General features: G+C 41.8%; 1 protein-coding gene across 1 annotated transcript in view; it reads right to left on the reverse strand.

The window, feature by feature from the left end:
- Positions 1–8,617: 8,617 nt before the first annotated feature.
- GDF11 (growth differentiation factor 11) overlaps positions 8,618–18,606 on the reverse strand; it is a 177,359-nt gene continuing 167,370 nt past the window's right edge. The window contains exons 2-3 of the mRNA XM_030194696.1: positions 17,551–17,924; positions 8,618–9,081 (exon numbers count right to left, since the gene is read on the reverse strand). Of these exons, the coding sequence (XP_030050556.1) occupies positions 8,701–9,081; positions 17,551–17,924 (755 nt within the window). The 3' untranslated portion in view covers positions 8,618–8,700. The remainder of the gene's footprint in view (positions 9,082–17,550; positions 17,925–18,606) is intronic.

Consider the following 18,606-nt stretch of genomic DNA (forward strand, 5'->3'; position numbering starts at 1 on the left):
AAGCAAAAACATCCAGGGCTAAAAGACGTTTTGGTCTAGACCTATTTCAATCATGCCTAAGTCACAACAAGATGTCCTAAATGACAAGATAACCACTGGAGGGATTAAGGCTTGACCCCCATTACTCCCCCAGTGGTCAATGACCCCCTCCCACCCCCCCGAAGATGTGGAAGAAACAGTACATACTAGCCTCTATGACAGCTTCAGATGTTATGGTCAGTCCTATTAGAGCAACAAGGAGGTCCCAGGAGTAGCCTAGTAGTCAGTGCAGTGGACTCTAGAGAAGGAGACCCAGTCCCATAATCCACTCTAACTGGTACACTTGTGGAAAGTGTGAACCCTTGGTGCAGACATAAGGGCTATTGTAGTGGTGTACAGTTGAGAGCAGTAGGTTTTGGAGGGCTCACTGTACAATATAAGAAGGTACCAGCGAGATGTGTACCTGGGACCTTTTATGTGAAATCCACTACAGTGCTTCCTGGGGTGCCCCACTGCTCTGCTGGGATGTCTATATGGCCAGGTCTACTGCTGGCCTCCTATGGGCAGACTGACCATTGGGACAATAGGACAGTGCCCGAGGGCCCACAACAGAAGGGGACCCACTGTGCTCTAATCTCTATCTAGTTTAATCACTTTTGATAGGTGGTTAGGGGCCCATGATCCTTTTTGCCTGAGGGCCCAGATACATTCCAGTGGCTTGATTTTGTGAATTTTTCCCTTGGACTTTTTTTTTTTAAAGGTTCTAAAAGATAGATATACTGATCACAAAAGCATCTAGCAAATGGTCATTTTCAAAAAAGTGGATGTTTTTCTACTTTGAAAATGGCCATGTTCGCTACTGGAGTTTTGGATGTTTTTCGTAAAACATCCAAAATCAGATTTAGACATCATATCGAAAATGCCCCTCCATGTGTATCTTTTTTGATTGTGATTGTTTTATTAGTTTGAAGCACTTTGTTCTAAAAGGTTCAGGTTTAGCAAACTTTTCATTTGCATACTTTAGATGATGGCTGTTGTTCAAAGGAAATCTTTTCACTGACCTCATCACAACTCTTCTATGTAATGTAAGTAATGCTTGACTGTGGACAGCTACTCTAGTGACAGTTTACCTTTTCAGTAGGTCATAGTTTGTTCAATTATGGACAGTTCTGTCAGAGATTTGCCGATCTTACTTTAACTAGAGAAGTTCTACGTAACTTCCATGTCCTAACAATATTTCTGACAGTTGAAATTGATAGCTGGCATTCTTAGAGATTTTCTTTTAATAAAAACTCTCAAATGATTCTTCTTTATGCTATACTACTATCTTGTTTGAACTATTATAATGCCATCTATTCTGGCATTACCCAGGTACTTTTCCATAGATTACAAACAATACAAACTACCACTTTGAGAATATTTACTCGGACCAGAAAATATCACCATCAGGCTCATTTTCGAAAGAGAAGGAAGCCCATCTTTCGACACAAATCGGAAGATGGGCGTCCTTCTCACAGGGTCATCCAAATCAAAAGCCGATTTTGGACATCCCCAACTGCTTTCCGTCGCAGGGACGGCCAAAGTTCAAGGGGGCATATCGGAGGCATAGCGAAGGTGGGACTTGGGCGTGCCTAATACATGGACGTCCTCAACCCATAATGGAAAAAAAAGGGCGTCCCTGACGAGCACTTGGACGACTTTACCTGGTCCTGTTTTTCTTATGACCAAGGCACAAAAAGGTGGCCAAAATGACCAGATGACCACTGGAGAGAATCGGGCATGACCTCCCTTTACTCCCCCAGTGGTTACTAACCCCCTCCCACCCTCAAAAAACATCTTTAAAAATATTTTTTGCCAGCCTCTATGCCAGCCTCAGATGTCATACTCAGCTCCATCACAGCAGTATGCAGGTCCCTGGAGCAGTTTTAGTGGGTGCAGTGCACTTCAGGCAGGTGGACCCAGGCCCATCCCCCTCCCTATCTGTTACGTTTGTGGAGGAACCAGCGAGCCCTCCAAAACCCACCAGAAACCCACTGTACCCACATCTAGGTGCCCCTCTTCACCTGTAAGGGCTATGGTAGTGGTGTACAGTTGTGGGTAGTGGGTTTTAGGGGGGTTTAGGGGGGCTCAGCACACAAGGTAAGGGAGCTATGTTCCTGGGAACATTTTATGAAGTCCACTGAAGTGCCCCCTAGGTTGCCCGGTTGGTGTCCTGGCATGTCAGGGGGACCAGTGCACTACAAATGCTGGCTCCTCCCATGACCAAAGGGCTTGCATTTGGTTGTTTCTGAAATGGGCGTCCTTGGTTTCCATTATCGCCGAAAATCAGAAACAACCAAGTCTAGGGATGACCATTTCTAAGGACGACCTAAATTTCAAGATTTGGGCGTCCCCGACCGTATTATCGAAATGAAAGTTAGACGTCCATCTTGTTTCAATAATACGGGTTTCCCCGCCCCTCCATCAGGACATTTTGCGAGGACGTTCTCAACAAAACTTAGGTGTCCCTTTCGATTATTCCCCTCCATGTCATTCCTCTCTTTAGTCAGAACCATTGGCTCTCAGTACCCTATCATATTCAACACAAGGTCCTGACTCTTACCCATAGAACTCTTTCCACAGGAGTCCCTCCTTATATACTATAATAGTTCAAATGCTCCCCCCCACCCCACCACCCTCCGGACTTCTTAGGTCAATAACCAGTTGTTGATTTACACCTCTCTTCAGTATCATCCTCAAGATTGGATTCCACAAGGTATTGGCCTTCTACTGTAATGCCCCAGCTCTATGGAACTCTCTTCCATCTATGCTCTGTCTTGAGCTCTCGTTTCCTAAATTCAAGGCGGTCCTTCAGACCCACTTATTTATTTGGAGATATTTGTTGAGTGTTGCTGGCCCTGGGCACCTGCAGACTGTGTTCTGTTCTGATTGAATGTAGGTAAACACTTACCTTTATTAACTTTTTTTTTTTTTCTTGATATGAGTGATGCTGTCCTTATTTCTCTATCCTGTTTGTTACTGGAGTTTCTTTTCACCTAATTTTAAATTATAAACCACTGGGCTGTATTTATTGAATAGGGGTATATCAAATTTAAACCTTAAACCATAATTTTCACATGCTCAGACAGCTGCTTAGAGAAGCCAGTGGTTGTTGAAAGTAGATTGAACAACAGTCACAAACTGAGAGGTAAGAAGAGTCAGAATTATTTGTTTCTCTCGTGATAAGTAGAGGGCGGGCATGCCTTGCCATAGAGAGGCCACTAGAGGGAGCTCTGCCAGTAAATAGAGCCTGCCTAGCTATGGAGGGGCCATTAGAGAGAGCTCTGCCTCACATAGGACATCCTAAAACCAAGAAGGCTGTAGGAAGTGGTCTTGCCATTTTTAGTTTAAGGGTAGGAGGGCATGTGAAAGATTGGAAGAGGTATTTCTCTTTTAAGAAGAAAGCCCTAGTTAGGAAAGTTCTGGACCCATCTCGAATTAGGAGGAGGGGCACAGAATGGGTGGGGTCAGGTACTAGAAGTCCCATAGGAGGAAGAAGTCAGAAGAGAGTGGGGGGGGGGGGGGTGGCTGAAGGAGAAGGGCGGAGGCCTACCTGTAACCTGAGAAGCCGACCAGAGTGGGCTGAGAACCCTCAGTATTCAAGATTCCAAGAGTAAGCGTCAGTGTTGAAAGTGTTTTGTCTCTAAGCTATCTTTCTCAGAGACAAATTCTAAAGTATGCTCTAGAAGACTAAGGACTGAGTTCCAGGTGATAACTAAGGCTGTGTTTCGTTACTGTTAGAGTTACTGTGACACTCTTTAGAATTTTCACCTGATTAATTGAAGGTCTAACAGTTTGCTAAATTGTTTGGATCTTATTAACACTTTAAGAAGGTAATAATAAATCACCTGGGTGTTCAAACTTTTGCATCTCCTATATCACTTTTCATTTTCGATCTTTTAAAATCAGCAAGGAAATGGTATTTCTGCATTAAAATTTGCAGAAAGATACTATTTAACCTTGTACCAAGTAGAGGTTATGCTTGATTCAGTTCACTTAGGGATTTGTTGTAGCATACAGTTTGACCAGGGTGTGCCTAAGTTTTTGCACACAACTTTCTGCAGCTACTGCAGAAAAGAAAAATCTTCAGCGGGGTGGTAGTGCCTTATCGTAAAGGTGTTCCAGATGCTCTCTATTTTCTCACACTGAAAGGTTGCAGTGCCACAGCTGTAACTGTAATAAATAATTAAATTGGTGTAACATTACTGATTTATGTTTTGTAAAGATATATTTTGGGGGTTTTTCTTCTTCTAAAAAAAATACAACCTCCTTCATTGAAATATTTTACATTCAGTTTTTTACAATTTGTGTTTTGTGGGTGTATGTACAAAGGGCCCCTTTTACAAAGCAGTGGTAAGCCCAACGCGGGCTTATCGCTCTCTAAAAAGGAAATACCGCTGGGCTACCGCAGCATCCCGGCGGTACTTCTCACCCCCAGCGCGTCGTCATATCCAGCAGCAATCACTGCCCAGTTACTGCAGGAGCTCTTACCGCCAAAATGACCGCTTGCCAAGTGCTTTACTTGCCGCACAGCCATTTCCTGCAGAAATGCAAAACCTACCTTTTACCCAGTACGGTAAAAGGGGGCCTCAATGCGCATCGAAAATATGCGCAGAAGCCAGCGCAGGCCCCCTTTTGCCGTAGCTTGGTAAAAGGGTCCATAGTGTTTAATTTTAGGATGTATCTATATTAAAGGCTTGAAATATGGCTCCTATATTACCTTGCAATGTCTAATAGTACTGAGTGCTACAAACTTATTATTGCTTATATATGTTAAATGCCAGCATTTCAGCAACTTTTAAACACAAAGGGGATTGAAATAGTAGTTTGAAACTTGTAGCACCTCATCCTTAGCCCTTGTCCATTTGTGTATCTTTCATAGTTCAAAATTCAATTACGTAAAAATATCAAAAGTAAAAGTAAACCTTTCATTTAATTACCTCATTCTTGGATTCTTAAGAAGAGCTGGGCATACTGACTCTGATTTACTCTCCCACTGATGCTTTTTTTGTCCTTGGAACAAGCACTTCACTCTCTATTATTATTAGCTTAGACTGTAACATAGCATAGCCACGTAATGAATGAGGGCAGCTAAAGATCAATGTGGCCCATCCAGCCTGCTCAACTGAGATTTGTACCCTTGTGTGGATTTCTACATGCAGCCTTACCCAAAGTCTTCCCACATCTTTTATCTGATTTTACAACTACTTTTTTTAAATCACTTCTTTACCTCCCCCCCCCCCCCCGCCCCAAGCATGCCCAGAATCTGCTTCCATGATGGGCACTGCCACTCCTGCTAATAGGCATCCTCAGGTCTTGCCATTTTGATTTTGCTTCTTACAAGATCAACACATAAATCACCACCTAGGCCTCTCCAGTGCAACTGCGGCTCAGGATTTCAAGGGCTGTTTTGTGCAGGCTGTTTCAGTGCCTTCCAGGAAGCTCACTACAGTGCCAGTGCTGCTTGTGGGTGAAAGAAGAAAATTAATTTTAAAAACCTTGTAAGAAGTATTCAGGGCAATTTTTAAACCCACATAAGACTTGCAGTGTCATGGGTGCCTATACCGTGTTTCCCAAGTCCAGTCCTGGAGTACCCTTTGCCAGTCAGGTTTTCAGGATATCCACAATGAATATGCATGAACTTGATTTGATACACTGTCTCCATTATATGCAAATCTCTTTCTTGCATATTCATTGTGGATACCCTGAAAACCTGACTGGCAAGGGTTACTCCAGGACAGAACTTGGGAAACACTGGCCTATACTATATGGGCCTACCTTTTCCTTACTCCTGTATCCATCTCCTTTGCTTTTCTTCTTTCTGTTTTATTTCTCTATTCTTTGTACAATGGAGTTCTTTTACCAATCTCTAATTGGTTTATTGTAAACCGACTCGCTATTTTTGTAATGAGAGGTGGTATATCAAATCTAAATAAACCACAAACCATACTTTGTAGTCTCAGAACTGCAAGACTATTTTCAAAGGGAAACCCCACTCAGGGTAACCCTTTCAAAATGTGCCAGCGGAAGGGCCTGAACTTTTGCACATAAATTTGCACCTTCTTTAAAGAAGGTGAAGATATACCCACTGAAAGTAAGCTTTGAAAATGAAAACCCTGAATGTACTCTTCCTCCTCGATCTCACCCACCCCTTCCATTCATATGAGATGTGGATTTTCAGTAGGGCTTTTTCCATAGGACCAGCTCTTTACCCATGGGGGAGGGAGGGGGCTTGAAGACTGCCCTCTCTAATTGGTCTATGGTTCTTTATACTCCTGTTTTATCCCTTCTGTTCTATCACCATGATTTTATTAGAATCTGTGTGGTCATATTTTATTTTATTTTTTAATTTTTGTTACATTTGTACCCCGTGCTTTCCCACTCATGGCAGGCTCAATGCAGCTTACATATACAGGTACTTATTTGTACCTGGGGCAATGGAGGGTTAAGTGACTTGCCCAGACTCACAAGGAGCTGTCTGTGCCTGAAGTGGGAATCGAACTCAGTTCCCCAGGACCAGAGTCCACCACCCTAACCACTAGGCCACTCCTCCAATCTTCTTGGACAGGAAAATAAATACATGCAGATTTTCCAAGTTTCCTGTTTCCAGGAGGGAGATTTTTTTGCTCAGTCCTGGTTTTGAATTTACATCCCAAGGCATTGTAGTAGTTGTAGACCCTGATTCTATCCATTGAAATGAGTGATGCAGGTCCCAGGATAATAACATCAGAAATCCAAGAGTAATCTAAAATCTGTCTCCTGCAACTGGGTAATTTGCCATACCTGAAATGCAACTCAGCATGTCTAACTGATTGATCCAAGTATGAGGTGAGTAAATTAAATAGTTACTTTGGGGTTTAATAAGATTGTTTCTACTTTTTTTTTTTTTTAAGTAGAGAGACGTGGTAGCCGTGTTAGTCCACTTTTAAAGGTAATCAATAGAAAAAGAATAAAATAAAACAGAGAAAAAAATAAGATGATACCTTTTTTATTGGACTAACTTAATACATTTTTTGATTAGCTTTTGAAGGTAGCTCTTTTTCGTCAGATCTTAGTCCAATAAAAAAGGTATCATCTTATTTTCTTTTCTATGTTTTATTTTATTCTATTTCTAGTGATTACTTTTTTTAAGGTATTGAATTATGAATTCTTATAAACAATGTACAGGTAGCCATTTGCAGAGTGTGTAGCTCAAATGTTTGCTAATTCTGCCCATAATATATGCCTATGTATTTTCTGAGCAATATATAAAGAACTTTCCCTCATATTTGTTTTCACTGGAAGACTGAAAATCGGATTGGAGCTTATAGATCTCACCAAATAAGGAAGAAAATTCCCAGAGCAAGGGTGGGCACGTCGGTTCTCAATGGCCGCAACCCAGTTGGATTTTCAGGATTTCCCCAATAAATATTCATGAGATCTATTTGCATGCACTACCTTCATTTTATTCAATAAGATTTCTTGCATATTCATTGGGGAAATCCTGTAAACCCAACTGGGTTGCCCACCCCTGTTCTAGAGACTGCAGAAATGTCAGCATTAAACAGTTTTGAGTAAACAATGATTCCTCACTTAAAATTATGTTTACAGAAAGAGTTTGTGATCCCTTTAAACTTGTGAGAGGTCACACACTCTCTTGTACAGAAGCTGAAACTTGGAGTGCGGGATGCCTTTTATAATCATGTAATAGTGTTAGGCCATGCTCCCTCGAAACTGGTTAGTCAATAGCAAGACTGCAGGAACACTTTAGTAATCCTGGGATGATAAGTCATGCTCCCTCAAAACAGTGACTCTATGTAAGAGCCCTTTTAATGATCGTAAGATAGTAAATAGATTATGCCCCCTCAGAACTTCAACTTTAGGCTTCTTGGGCAAGAGAGAAAGATCTATCTGGTATCTTATATGTTGGCCTCACAAAGCAACTTCCTTTACATTTCATCTTTTAATAAATTAAAAATATTTTCCCTCCCGCACCCATTCCTCAGAGGACACATTTCTTTCCAAAAAGGGCAGCCAGGCTTTCCAGAAGCAAAAGCAAAGGGATAAAACAGAAACAACACAACAGATAAAATATAAAGTACGAAGGAAAGAATGCTTTCTCTCTCATACACTCTTTCATAGAACAACATATTACCTTAGTCTATAACTCCACAACAAACTTCACTTTAACTTAAAAGAAACACATGTTTCATAAGATGCTTTCAGAATTGTTTTTTTTTGTTTCACTTTGATATTTGTTTGTAAACGTTTTTAAAAGTCTGTCCAGTTCTCTCCATTCTCCCCTTCCACCCCAGGAAGGTTGTATTGTGGCGTTCCTTACTTTAGTGGTTAGGTTTGCAGTCCTTAAGATTTGTTGTGTAATGATTTAATCCCTTTTGGGGCAGAGAGAGAGGGGGACTCGGAGGGAAGTATGGTGGTTTGGGGGAGGAGGATGTAGTTCTTTTTCCAGCTGACTTGGGAGGAGAAGGATTTTTTTTTTTGCAATGGAATTTTCATTCATTTTGCCTTTCTACTTATTGCACAATGCACATATTTTTATTTTACTTTTTTTCTTAGAAGACTTGACATTGTTCTTTATCATTATTTTTAAATGCTTTTTCTTTCCAGGGTTTTGGTTGGGCAAAGGTATGTGTAGTGGTGTTGGGAAAGATAGGTTTGACTGAAGGATGCTGATCCGATATTTTAAGAACACCCACATCGATCAACCACCATGCCTGGAATTTTCCCATAAATAATTTGCTGTTTATCATTGAAATAGAGCATATTAATTGGGGACATCTTTGTGGGAGTGCAGCAGGGTCCAGCAGACCCCCTGGGATTAGCCTGCTGCACTAGATGAGTATGAGGGTACTTTTGCATGAACATATACTCGCACTGGCCTGAACAGTAGTTGGCTTTGTATCTCTTGGGTGCAATAATCCAGTCCCAACCAAAGGCCTCAAAGTCTACAGTGAGTGGGTAGCGGCAGCAGCGAGACTCAGTGGAGTGCTCATCACAATCCAGGCCCAGGTTCCTCCTTGAACGCTTGTTGCTCTCCATGACACGTAACTCCATGAATGGGTGCTGCAGCAAGGTAAAGCCAGAAAAAAAAAATTGGTCATTAAGGAAGGTACAGAAACAGATATCAAGAGAGAGAGAGAGAGAGAGCCATATATATGATATATAGATGGAGGGCTACTATATAGCTAGAATTATGGTGCGAACTACAGTATTCACCATAAACACAACAGGAAGCAAACTAACATTTTGTGTGAGTGGCACAGGAAGCTAAACATATCTAACCCCCACCAATCCAAAACTCAATGTGGGAGTAACTGATCTGACGTAGAAGGTTCTATGTATGGAAAACACTTTAGAGGATAGGTACTTAGTCTGTAAATGAGTCAAAGCTATATTTCTGAAGACAATGCAGGTGACTCTCCTTTGCAAAAATCAGATGTAACTTATTTTAAGAGTTTAGCTTTCTTATCTGAAAGTCAGGAGTTTTAAACTGTTAACAACATTCACAGTAGAAGACACTGGGACTAGGGGAAGAGGGAGGGTAACGAAGGTGAGAATTTAATGGAACCAATTTTGTTATAGTTCCTAAGTGGGTTAATCTAGAAGAAGGAATGGAACATCTGTTTACATTAGTGTGATATACTGGCCTTCTTCACAGACTGAGGAAGTGGGCAGAGATTTGAGGACATTCACAATATAACTATGAAAGGATAAGTACTACTGATTGGTAATTTCAATATGCTGGATGTTGGATGGGACATCCTTGTAGTGTTGCCTACAGAGAGAACTGTCCTAGCAAATGATAGTGGAACCCATGTTGGATGGAGCCATACTGGACCTACTGCTTACAAATGGAGAGAGTGTTTATGATGTAATAAAGGGCATCAAGTGATCATTGGATGTTGTGATTCAGCATTAAAACATGCATAGAGCAAGTTCATTCAAAAGTGAAGGTTGTACACTTCAAAAAACAAATTTTATCAAGATGGAGGAATACTTCTTCAACGAGGAGTTAGCTGAATGGGATATCTGGAGGGAGTAGACAAGCAGTGGGCAAAACTGGAAGGAGCTATTTTAATATTAAGAAACCTTTTTTGTAAGAAAAGTAAACAAAAGTAAGAGGAAAAGGAAGCTGTTCTAGTTATTAAAAGAAGTCACTGGAAGGAAAAACAGGTTAGCCTTCATAAACTACAAGAGATTGTAGAAAGAGGAAGATGGGCAACAATCTGGAAAAGCTAAGAGAAGCTGGAAAGTAATCAGGAAAGCAAAGATGCAGATGAAAGAAAAAAATATCCAATACAGTAAAATTATACAACAAGACATTTCTTAGATGGTAGTGATAAGAGGAAGTGCAAAAATGGCACTGTAAGACTCAAGGGTGGATGGGAGGAATATGTAGAAGCTGATAAGGATAAAGAGGAATTGCTTAAGAAATATTTCTGTTAATGTTCACAGATACAGGGCTGGGAGTAGGATCACAGAAGACAAATAGGAATAGAAGGGAGGTAGTCCTTGAATGATTGTCAGACGAATGTGATCATGAGGAGCTAGCTATACTAGAAGTAGACAAAACAAAGTGGTCAGATGGGGTACATAAGTACATAAGTACATAAGTACATAAGTAGTGCCATACTGGGAAAGACCAAAGGTCCATCTAGCCCAGCATCCTGTCACCGACAGTGGCCAATCCAGGTCAAGGGCACCTGGCACGCTCCCCAAACGTAACAACATTCCAGACAAGTTATACCTAAAAATGCGGAATTTTTCCAAGTCCATTTAATAGCGGTCTATGGACTTGTCCTTTAGGAATCTATCTAACCCCTTTTTAAACTCCGTCAAGCTAACCGCCCGTACCACGTTCTCCGGCAACGAATTCCAGAGTCTAATTACACGTTGGGTGAAGAAAAATTTTCTCCGATTCGTTTTAAATTTACCACACTGTAGCTTCAACTCATGCCCTCTAGTCCTAGTATTTTTGGATAGCGTGAACAGTCGCTTCACATCCACCCGATCCATTCCACTCATTATTTTATACACTTCTATCATATCTCCCCTCAGCCGTCTCTTCTCCAAGCTGAAAAGCCCTAGCCTTCTCAGCCTCTCTTCATAGGAAAGTCGTCCCATCCCCACTATCATTTTCGTCGCCCTTCGCTGTACCTTTTCCAATTCTACTATATCTTTTTTGAGATACGGAGACCAGTACTGAACACAATACTCCAGGTGCGGTCGCACCATGGAGCGATACAACGGCATTATAACATCCGCACACCTGGACTCCATACCCTTCCTAATAACACCCAACATTCTATTTGCTTTCCTAGCCGCAGCAGCACACTGAGCAGAAGGTTTCAGCGTATCATCGACGACGACACCCAGATCCCTTTCTTGATCCGTAACTCCTAACGCGGAACCTTGCAAGACGTAGCTATAATTCGGGTTCCTCTTACCCACATGCATCACTTTGCACTTGTCAACCAAGGGTATTGGTGGAACTTAGAGAAGTTCTGGTAGTTCTGCTGTCTGACCTTTTCAATGCTTCTTTAGATCTGGAGTGGTCCCAGAGGACTGGAGAAAGACATATCTTGCTCCTATTAATAAAGCAGAAGAGGAAGTTGGGAACTACAGGGTAGTCTGACCTCTGTGGTGGGTAAGTAAATGGAAACACTTATAAAGCTGACAACCGTGTGGTGTCTGGAATCTAATGGATTGCAGGACCTAAGGCAGCATGGCTTTACTAGATTTAGATCTTGTCTGATGGATCTGATTTCTTTGACCAGAGAGTTGGATCAAGGGGGAGCACTAGATGTGGTGTACTTAGATTTCAGCAAAGCCTTTAATATGGTACCTCATAGGTGTCTAAGTGGATTAGAAACTGGTCGAGTGGAAGTGACAAAGGGTAGTAGTAAATGGAGTTCATTCTGTGGAACAGGGTGTTAACCAGTGGTGTGCAGTAGGAACCAGTTCTTGGTCTGGTTCTTTTTAACATTTTTGTAATTGATATTGCAGAAGAGCTGTCTGGTAAAAGTTGCCTCTTGGTGGATGATACATGGATAACATGAGATGTGATCTAGTGAAGACCAAAGAATGGTCTAGAATTTGGCAGCTAAGATTGAATGCTAAAAAAATGCAAGGTCACGAATTTGGGCTGCAAAAAAAAACAGTGAGCAGTACAGTATAGGGAGTGAAGTACTTCTATGCACAAAGGAAGAGTGGGATTTGAGGGTGATTATTTCTGATGATTTTAAGATAGCCAAACAGTAAAAGCAGCAACCAATAGCAGAAGGATGCTTAGATGCATAGGAAGAGGACAGGACAGTGGGAAACAGTAGGTGACAGTGCCTCTGTATAAGTGTCTTGTGAAACTTCATTTAGAGTACTGTGTATAATTTCACAAAGCTATAAACAGGATGGAGTTGGTCCAGAAGATGGCTACCAAAATGGTCAGCGGTCTTCATCATAAAGAATAGGGAGATAGACTTATTTATTTAAAACATTTTTAAACTGCACTATCCAGTTGTCCTAGGAAGTATACATCTGGAACATACACAGTGAAAGACACAAAAAACATTGCAGAATACACACAACTACAACAAAGAATCACTAAACGAATACATCTTCATCAAGACTAATATCTTATGGCAGTAAGTAAATACTCAGATTGAAAAGGCCTGAGCAAAAAGAATTGACTTCAACTGTTTCCTAAACTGAAGGATCGAAGTTATCACACATGAGCTCACAAGCAAAGTGTTCCAAATAGCCCTGCCCGCAAGCTGAAGTATTGCTGAATGGTTAGCTGCAAGCCTAATGCACTTAAAAGAAGGAATGTCCAATAAAAGTTTATCCAAAGAACTCAGACCAGTGAGATGACTGATACAATCTTAAAGATTAAGCTAAAGCCAAGGATGCATCATTGTTCAAGGCTTTAAAAATCAAGGTCAACACCTTAAACCTATTTCACCAAAATACAGAAAGCAAGTGCAATTCCTTCAAAGACAAAGTAATGTGATACAATTTCGACAATCCTCTCAGAAGCCTAGCAGCAGCATTTTGCACAAGCTGAAGAGATTGAATCATCAATTTAGAAAGAACCAAGTACAAAGAATTACAATAATCTAGCACCAATAATACCAAAGTGCAAAACTGTCTGGAAATTCACCTCAGATAATATTTTCAAATGCCTTAATAATCTCAACCTAAAAAAGGCCTTCCTGATAACTTTCAAATTGCAAATTAGAAATGTTAACTTAGTTTTTGCTTCAGAGTGTAGGTGTCTTGGGGTTCTATTAGACTCTATCTCAGTATCTGCAAAGCTTACTGCATCGGACCAATGCCCAAGATTTGAATGATTCAACAAAAACAATATCTATATTTTCCCTTCATTCAACCTCAGCCTATTGGTGCTAAACCAGGATCCTGATGTTTGCAAGCACATCTTCAAAAAAGACAGAGTATCAGAAACAGAACACTTTACTGGGGAAAAAAACCTGAACTTTATCAGCAAAAAGTCAATATTGACCACCCAGACTAGAGAGAACATGACAGATCGGGACCAAATAGATATTAAATAGTATAGCCAAGAAAGTGGATCCTTGCAGCACACCTGCAGTAATAGGAATCCAAACGGAATTTTCCTCACCTAAACAAACACGAAAACAACACTCTCAGAGAAACGAATGGAACCACTCTAAAACCGAATGCTGAATCCCCAATGATTATAACCTACTTAGTAAAATTTTAGGGTGAATTCTATCAAAGGCCGTGGAAATATTCAAGAAAATCCTTAAACATTCCTCACCTCGCTCAAATCTAGCATGTAAAAAATCAAATACAGACACCAACAATATTTTAGTTGAATGTTTAGATCTAAAACCATATTGACATATATCAAGTAAATCATTCAGTTTAAGGAAATTGTACAATTGATCAAATACAAGCCTTTCCCACATTTATGCCAAGAACTTCAGTGTTGAGATAGGACGATAGTTCACAACTTGTTTAGGATCAAGTGCACCACCCTGCAGCAAAAGATGAACAGAAGCCTTTTTCAAATCCCCTCAGATAGCGACTCGCTCATGATAGTAGTTAAAGGAAACAACAAGTCAGTTCTCAATGATTCAATAATTGCCAGGGAACGTTTATCCAAGGAACAGCGTGAAGGATTCAACTTACTCATCAGACTTTACCTGCTCCTTAGGAATTGTAGAGAAGTCTAACTACTTGTTCATCACACCGCCAGACTGCTCAGGAGGCAAAATTAAATTATTAAAAGAACTTGCAATATCCTGTACGTCCTTGTGAAAGAAATCAGCAAACTCCTGACGTGAAATGTCACACAAAGGTAACACAGAAGCTATAGTAGTAAAGTTCTTTGCTGTTTAAAATAGCTGTTAAGAGGAAGATGATGCCCTAGTTATAGCTTCATCAAAGAAACACTTTTTTGCCTTCCGCGTCCCCTTACATAGTAACATAGTAGATGACGGCAGAAAAAGACCTGCACGGTCCATCCAGTCTGCCCAACAAGATAAACTCATATGTGCTACTTTTTGTGTATACCCTACCTTGATTTGTACCTGTCCTCTTCAGGACACAGACCATATACAGTGGGGGAAATAAGTATTTGATCCCTTGCTGATTTTGTAAGTTTGCCCACTGACAAAGACATGAGCAGCCCATAATTGAAGGGTAGGTTATTGGTAACAGTGAGAGATAGCACATCACAAATTAAATCCGGAAAATCACATTGTGGAAAGTATATGAATTTATTTGCATTCTGCAGAGGGAAATAAGTATTTAATCCCTCTGGCAAACAAGACCTAATACTTGGTGGCAAAACTCTTGTTGGCAAGCACAGCGGTCAGACGTCTTCTGTAGTTGATGATGAGGTTTGCACACATGTCAGGAGGAATTTTGGTCCACTCCTCTTTGCAGATCATCTCTAAATCATTAAGAGTTCTGGGCTGTCGCTTGGCAACTCGCAGCTTCAGCTCCATCCATAAGTTTTCAATGGGATTAAGGTCTGGTGACTGGCTAGGCCACTCCATGACCCTAATGTGCTTCTTCCTGAGCCACTCCTTTGTTGCCTTGGCTGTATGTTTTGGGTCATTGTCGTGCTGGAAGACCCAGCCACGACCCATTTTTAAGGCCCTGGCGGAGGGAAGGAGGTTGTCACTCAGAATTGTACGGTACATGGCCCCATCCATTCTCCCATTGATGCGGTGAAGTAGTCCTGTGCCCTTAGCAGAGAAACACCCCCAAAACATAACATTTCCACCTCCATGCTTGACAGTGGGGACGGTGTTCTTTGGGTCATAGGCAGCATTTCTCTTCCTCCAAACACGGCGAGTTGAGTTCATGCCAAAGAGCTCAATTTTTGTCTCATCTGACCACAGCACCTTCTCCCAATCACTCTCGGCATCATCCAGGTGTTCACTGGCAAACTTCAGACGGGCCGTCACATGTGCCTTCCGGAGCAGGGGGACCTTGCGGGCACTGCAGGATTGCAATCCGTTATGTCATAATGTGTTACCAATGGTTTTCGTGGTGACAGTGGTCCCAGCTGCCTTGAGATCATTGACAAGTTCCCCCCTTGTAGTTGTAGGCTGATTTCTAATCTTCCTCATGATCAAGGATACCCCACGAGGTGAGATTTTGCGTGGAGCCCCAGATCTTTGTCGATTGACAGTCATTTTGTACTTCTTCCATTTTCTTACTATGGCACCAACAGTTGTCTCCTTCTCGCCCAGCGTCTTACTGATGGTTTTGTAGCCCATTCCAGCCTTGTGCAGGTGTATGATCTTGTCCCTGACATCCTTAGACAGCTCCTTGCTCTTGGCCATTTTGTAGAGGTTAGAGTCTGACTGATTCACTGAGTCTGTGGACAGGTGTCTTTCATACAGGTGACCATTGCCGACAGCTGTCTGTCATGCAGGTAACGAGTTGATTTGGAGCATCTACCTGGTCTGTAGGGGCCAGATCTCTTACTGGTTGGTGGGGGATCAAATACTTATTTCCCTCTGCAGAATGCAAATAAATTCATATACTTTCCACAATGTGATTTTCCGGATTTAATTTGTGATGTGCTATCTCTCACTGTTACCAATAACCTACCCTTCAATTATGGGCTGCTCATGTCTTTGTCAGTGGGCAAACTTACAAAATCAGCAAGGGATCAAATACTTATTTCCCCCACTGTAAGTCTGCCCAGCACTATCCCCGCCTCCCAACCACCAGCCCCGCCTCCCACCACCGGCTCTGGCACAGACCGTATAAGTCTGCCCAGCACTATCCCCGCCTCCCAACCACCAGCCCCGCCTCCCACCACCGGCTCTGGCACAGACTGTATAAGTCTGCCCAGCGCTATCCCCACCTCCCAACCACCAGTCCCGCCTCCCACCACCGGCTCTGGCACAGATCGTATAAGTCTGCCCAGCACTATCCCCGCCTCCCAACCACCAGCCCCGCCTCCCACCACCAGCTCTGACACAGACCGTATAAGTCTGCCCAGCACTATCCCCGCCTCCCAACCACCAGCCCCGCCTCCCACCACCAGCTCTGACACAGACCGTATAAGTCTGCCCAGCACTATCCCCGCCTCCCACCACCGGCTCTGACACAGACCATATAAGTCTGCCCAGCACTACCCCTGCCTCCCAACCACCAGCCCAAGGCACCGGAGACTTAGAAATAGCCACTGTATGGTTATTTAAAAAAAAAAAAAAATTCAAGTCCAGAAAACATAAGTCCAGTGAATGACCAGCAGTATGAGAACAGAAGGAAAGAATGATACCAATATGTACACTTTGGAAGAAAGACAGGCAAGGTGAGATATAATAGAGACATTTAACTGGGATGGCTAAATGGTTAAGGCGTTGGACGTAAGATCCAATGGATGTATGTCTATGTTGGTTCAAACCCTATTCCTGATAGCTTTTTGATTGCAACTCCAGTAATTGGGAAATAGGGCAGTACTGGGCAGACTCTTACAGTCTGAGCCCCGAAAATGGCAAAGAACAGATCAGTATCAAGAAGGAGTATTATACCACATTCATATTGTATGCCATGAGTGCAAGTGCTTGAGGGGGAGAGGAAGATATTGTAAGGTGAATTTAGCAAGTAAAATGTTGTAATACTATTGGATTGTTGATTCAATAATGAATGTGACGGTTGGACAGACTGGATGGACCATGCAGGACTTTATCTGTCGTCGTTTACTATGTCACTATGTTCAGCATCTCCAGGGCATAAATGCATAGGAGGCAGGCCTCTTTCAATTGAAAAGAAGCTCTGGAACAAGGTGAAAGATGATAGTAATCTAAGGTAATTCTTCTTTACAGAAATTATGGTGGAACTGCCTCCCAGTGGAGGATGTGGAGATAAGACCTGTATCTGAATTCAGGAAAGCATGGGTTGATCTCTAAGGGAGATTAATAGTTTATGTGGATGGGTAGATTGGATCGGCCTTATCTATGTTTTTATCTTTGCCCTGCTTCCCCCCACGCCACCATGTTAATTGTTTAGTAGGCAATTACGCACCAGTCCTTCTGCCCCAGGGCCAAGGGAGGTGACAGCCAGGTCATTCCCGTTGGGGTCAAAGGCATTAATCTCAATACCCCAGTTGTTCTGCGGCTGTCTGAACCAGTTTTGCAGCACGTGCTTGAAGTCGATGCTCTGCCAGTGGCCAATGCGGGAGTTCAGGTCAATTTTGAGCGAGCGGATTCGGATATGGCGGCTTCCTTCTTCTGTCACGGGTTTGAGACGCAGGATCTGCAGGTATATTGTGGCTGTGTGGTGGATGGGACGCAAGTAGACCCACAGTTGGGCTTTCAGCACTCTAGTGAACATGATCTTAGGGCTGAAATTGAAGTAACAGCAGTAGGGGTTCCCTTCTATCCGGACTACTGGATCCGCTAAAAAAGAAGAAAGAAAAAACAAACGATAAATAAAAATTGTAATGCATGAGAGACTACAGCATATACAAAATATAAAAAATAGGCCTATTACACGAAGGAAAACAAGTGCTGGGAGTCAATACAGTTGTTATTTTTTTCTAAAGACATTTCATTATTGCGACCATTTTATAAAATAATAGTAAGTCAGTGTAAACAGAATAAAACAAACCAAGGAGTTGGCATTTTTGTGTAGAGTAAGCATACAGTTTCAACAACCCATTTGGCAGCCTGACGACCTTCAGTTGCCCCATGTAACTAACAACTTCTCATCAATTTTGAAAAAAATAGCCACATTTTCTCAAATTTATGCATGTAACCCCTTGGCAAAAAAAAATTCTTTCTTTTTCAGGATTATGAGTAAAATATCATCTACCCAGTACTCCTTAGATGATGTTCTTTCATCTCCAATGGATTGCTATCCCCCTTGTGACAGAGCAATCACTAGACTAATGTGAGAGATACTCATCCTTCAACTTCTTCCAGACAACCCAGAAGAAGAGTTCAAGGGCTAACAGGAAATAATTAATTCCATATTGCTCCAATATCTACATATCAAACCACATTGCCATACAGAAAAAAAGTTTGTACCACATCTATGAATCTTATGCAAATGCATTTAGGTTCTAATCTTGCTTCTACT

This window comes from Microcaecilia unicolor, chromosome 3 (assembly GCF_901765095.1).
Source record: "Microcaecilia unicolor chromosome 3, aMicUni1.1, whole genome shotgun sequence".
Taxonomy (NCBI): Eukaryota; Metazoa; Chordata; class Amphibia; order Gymnophiona; family Siphonopidae; genus Microcaecilia; species Microcaecilia unicolor.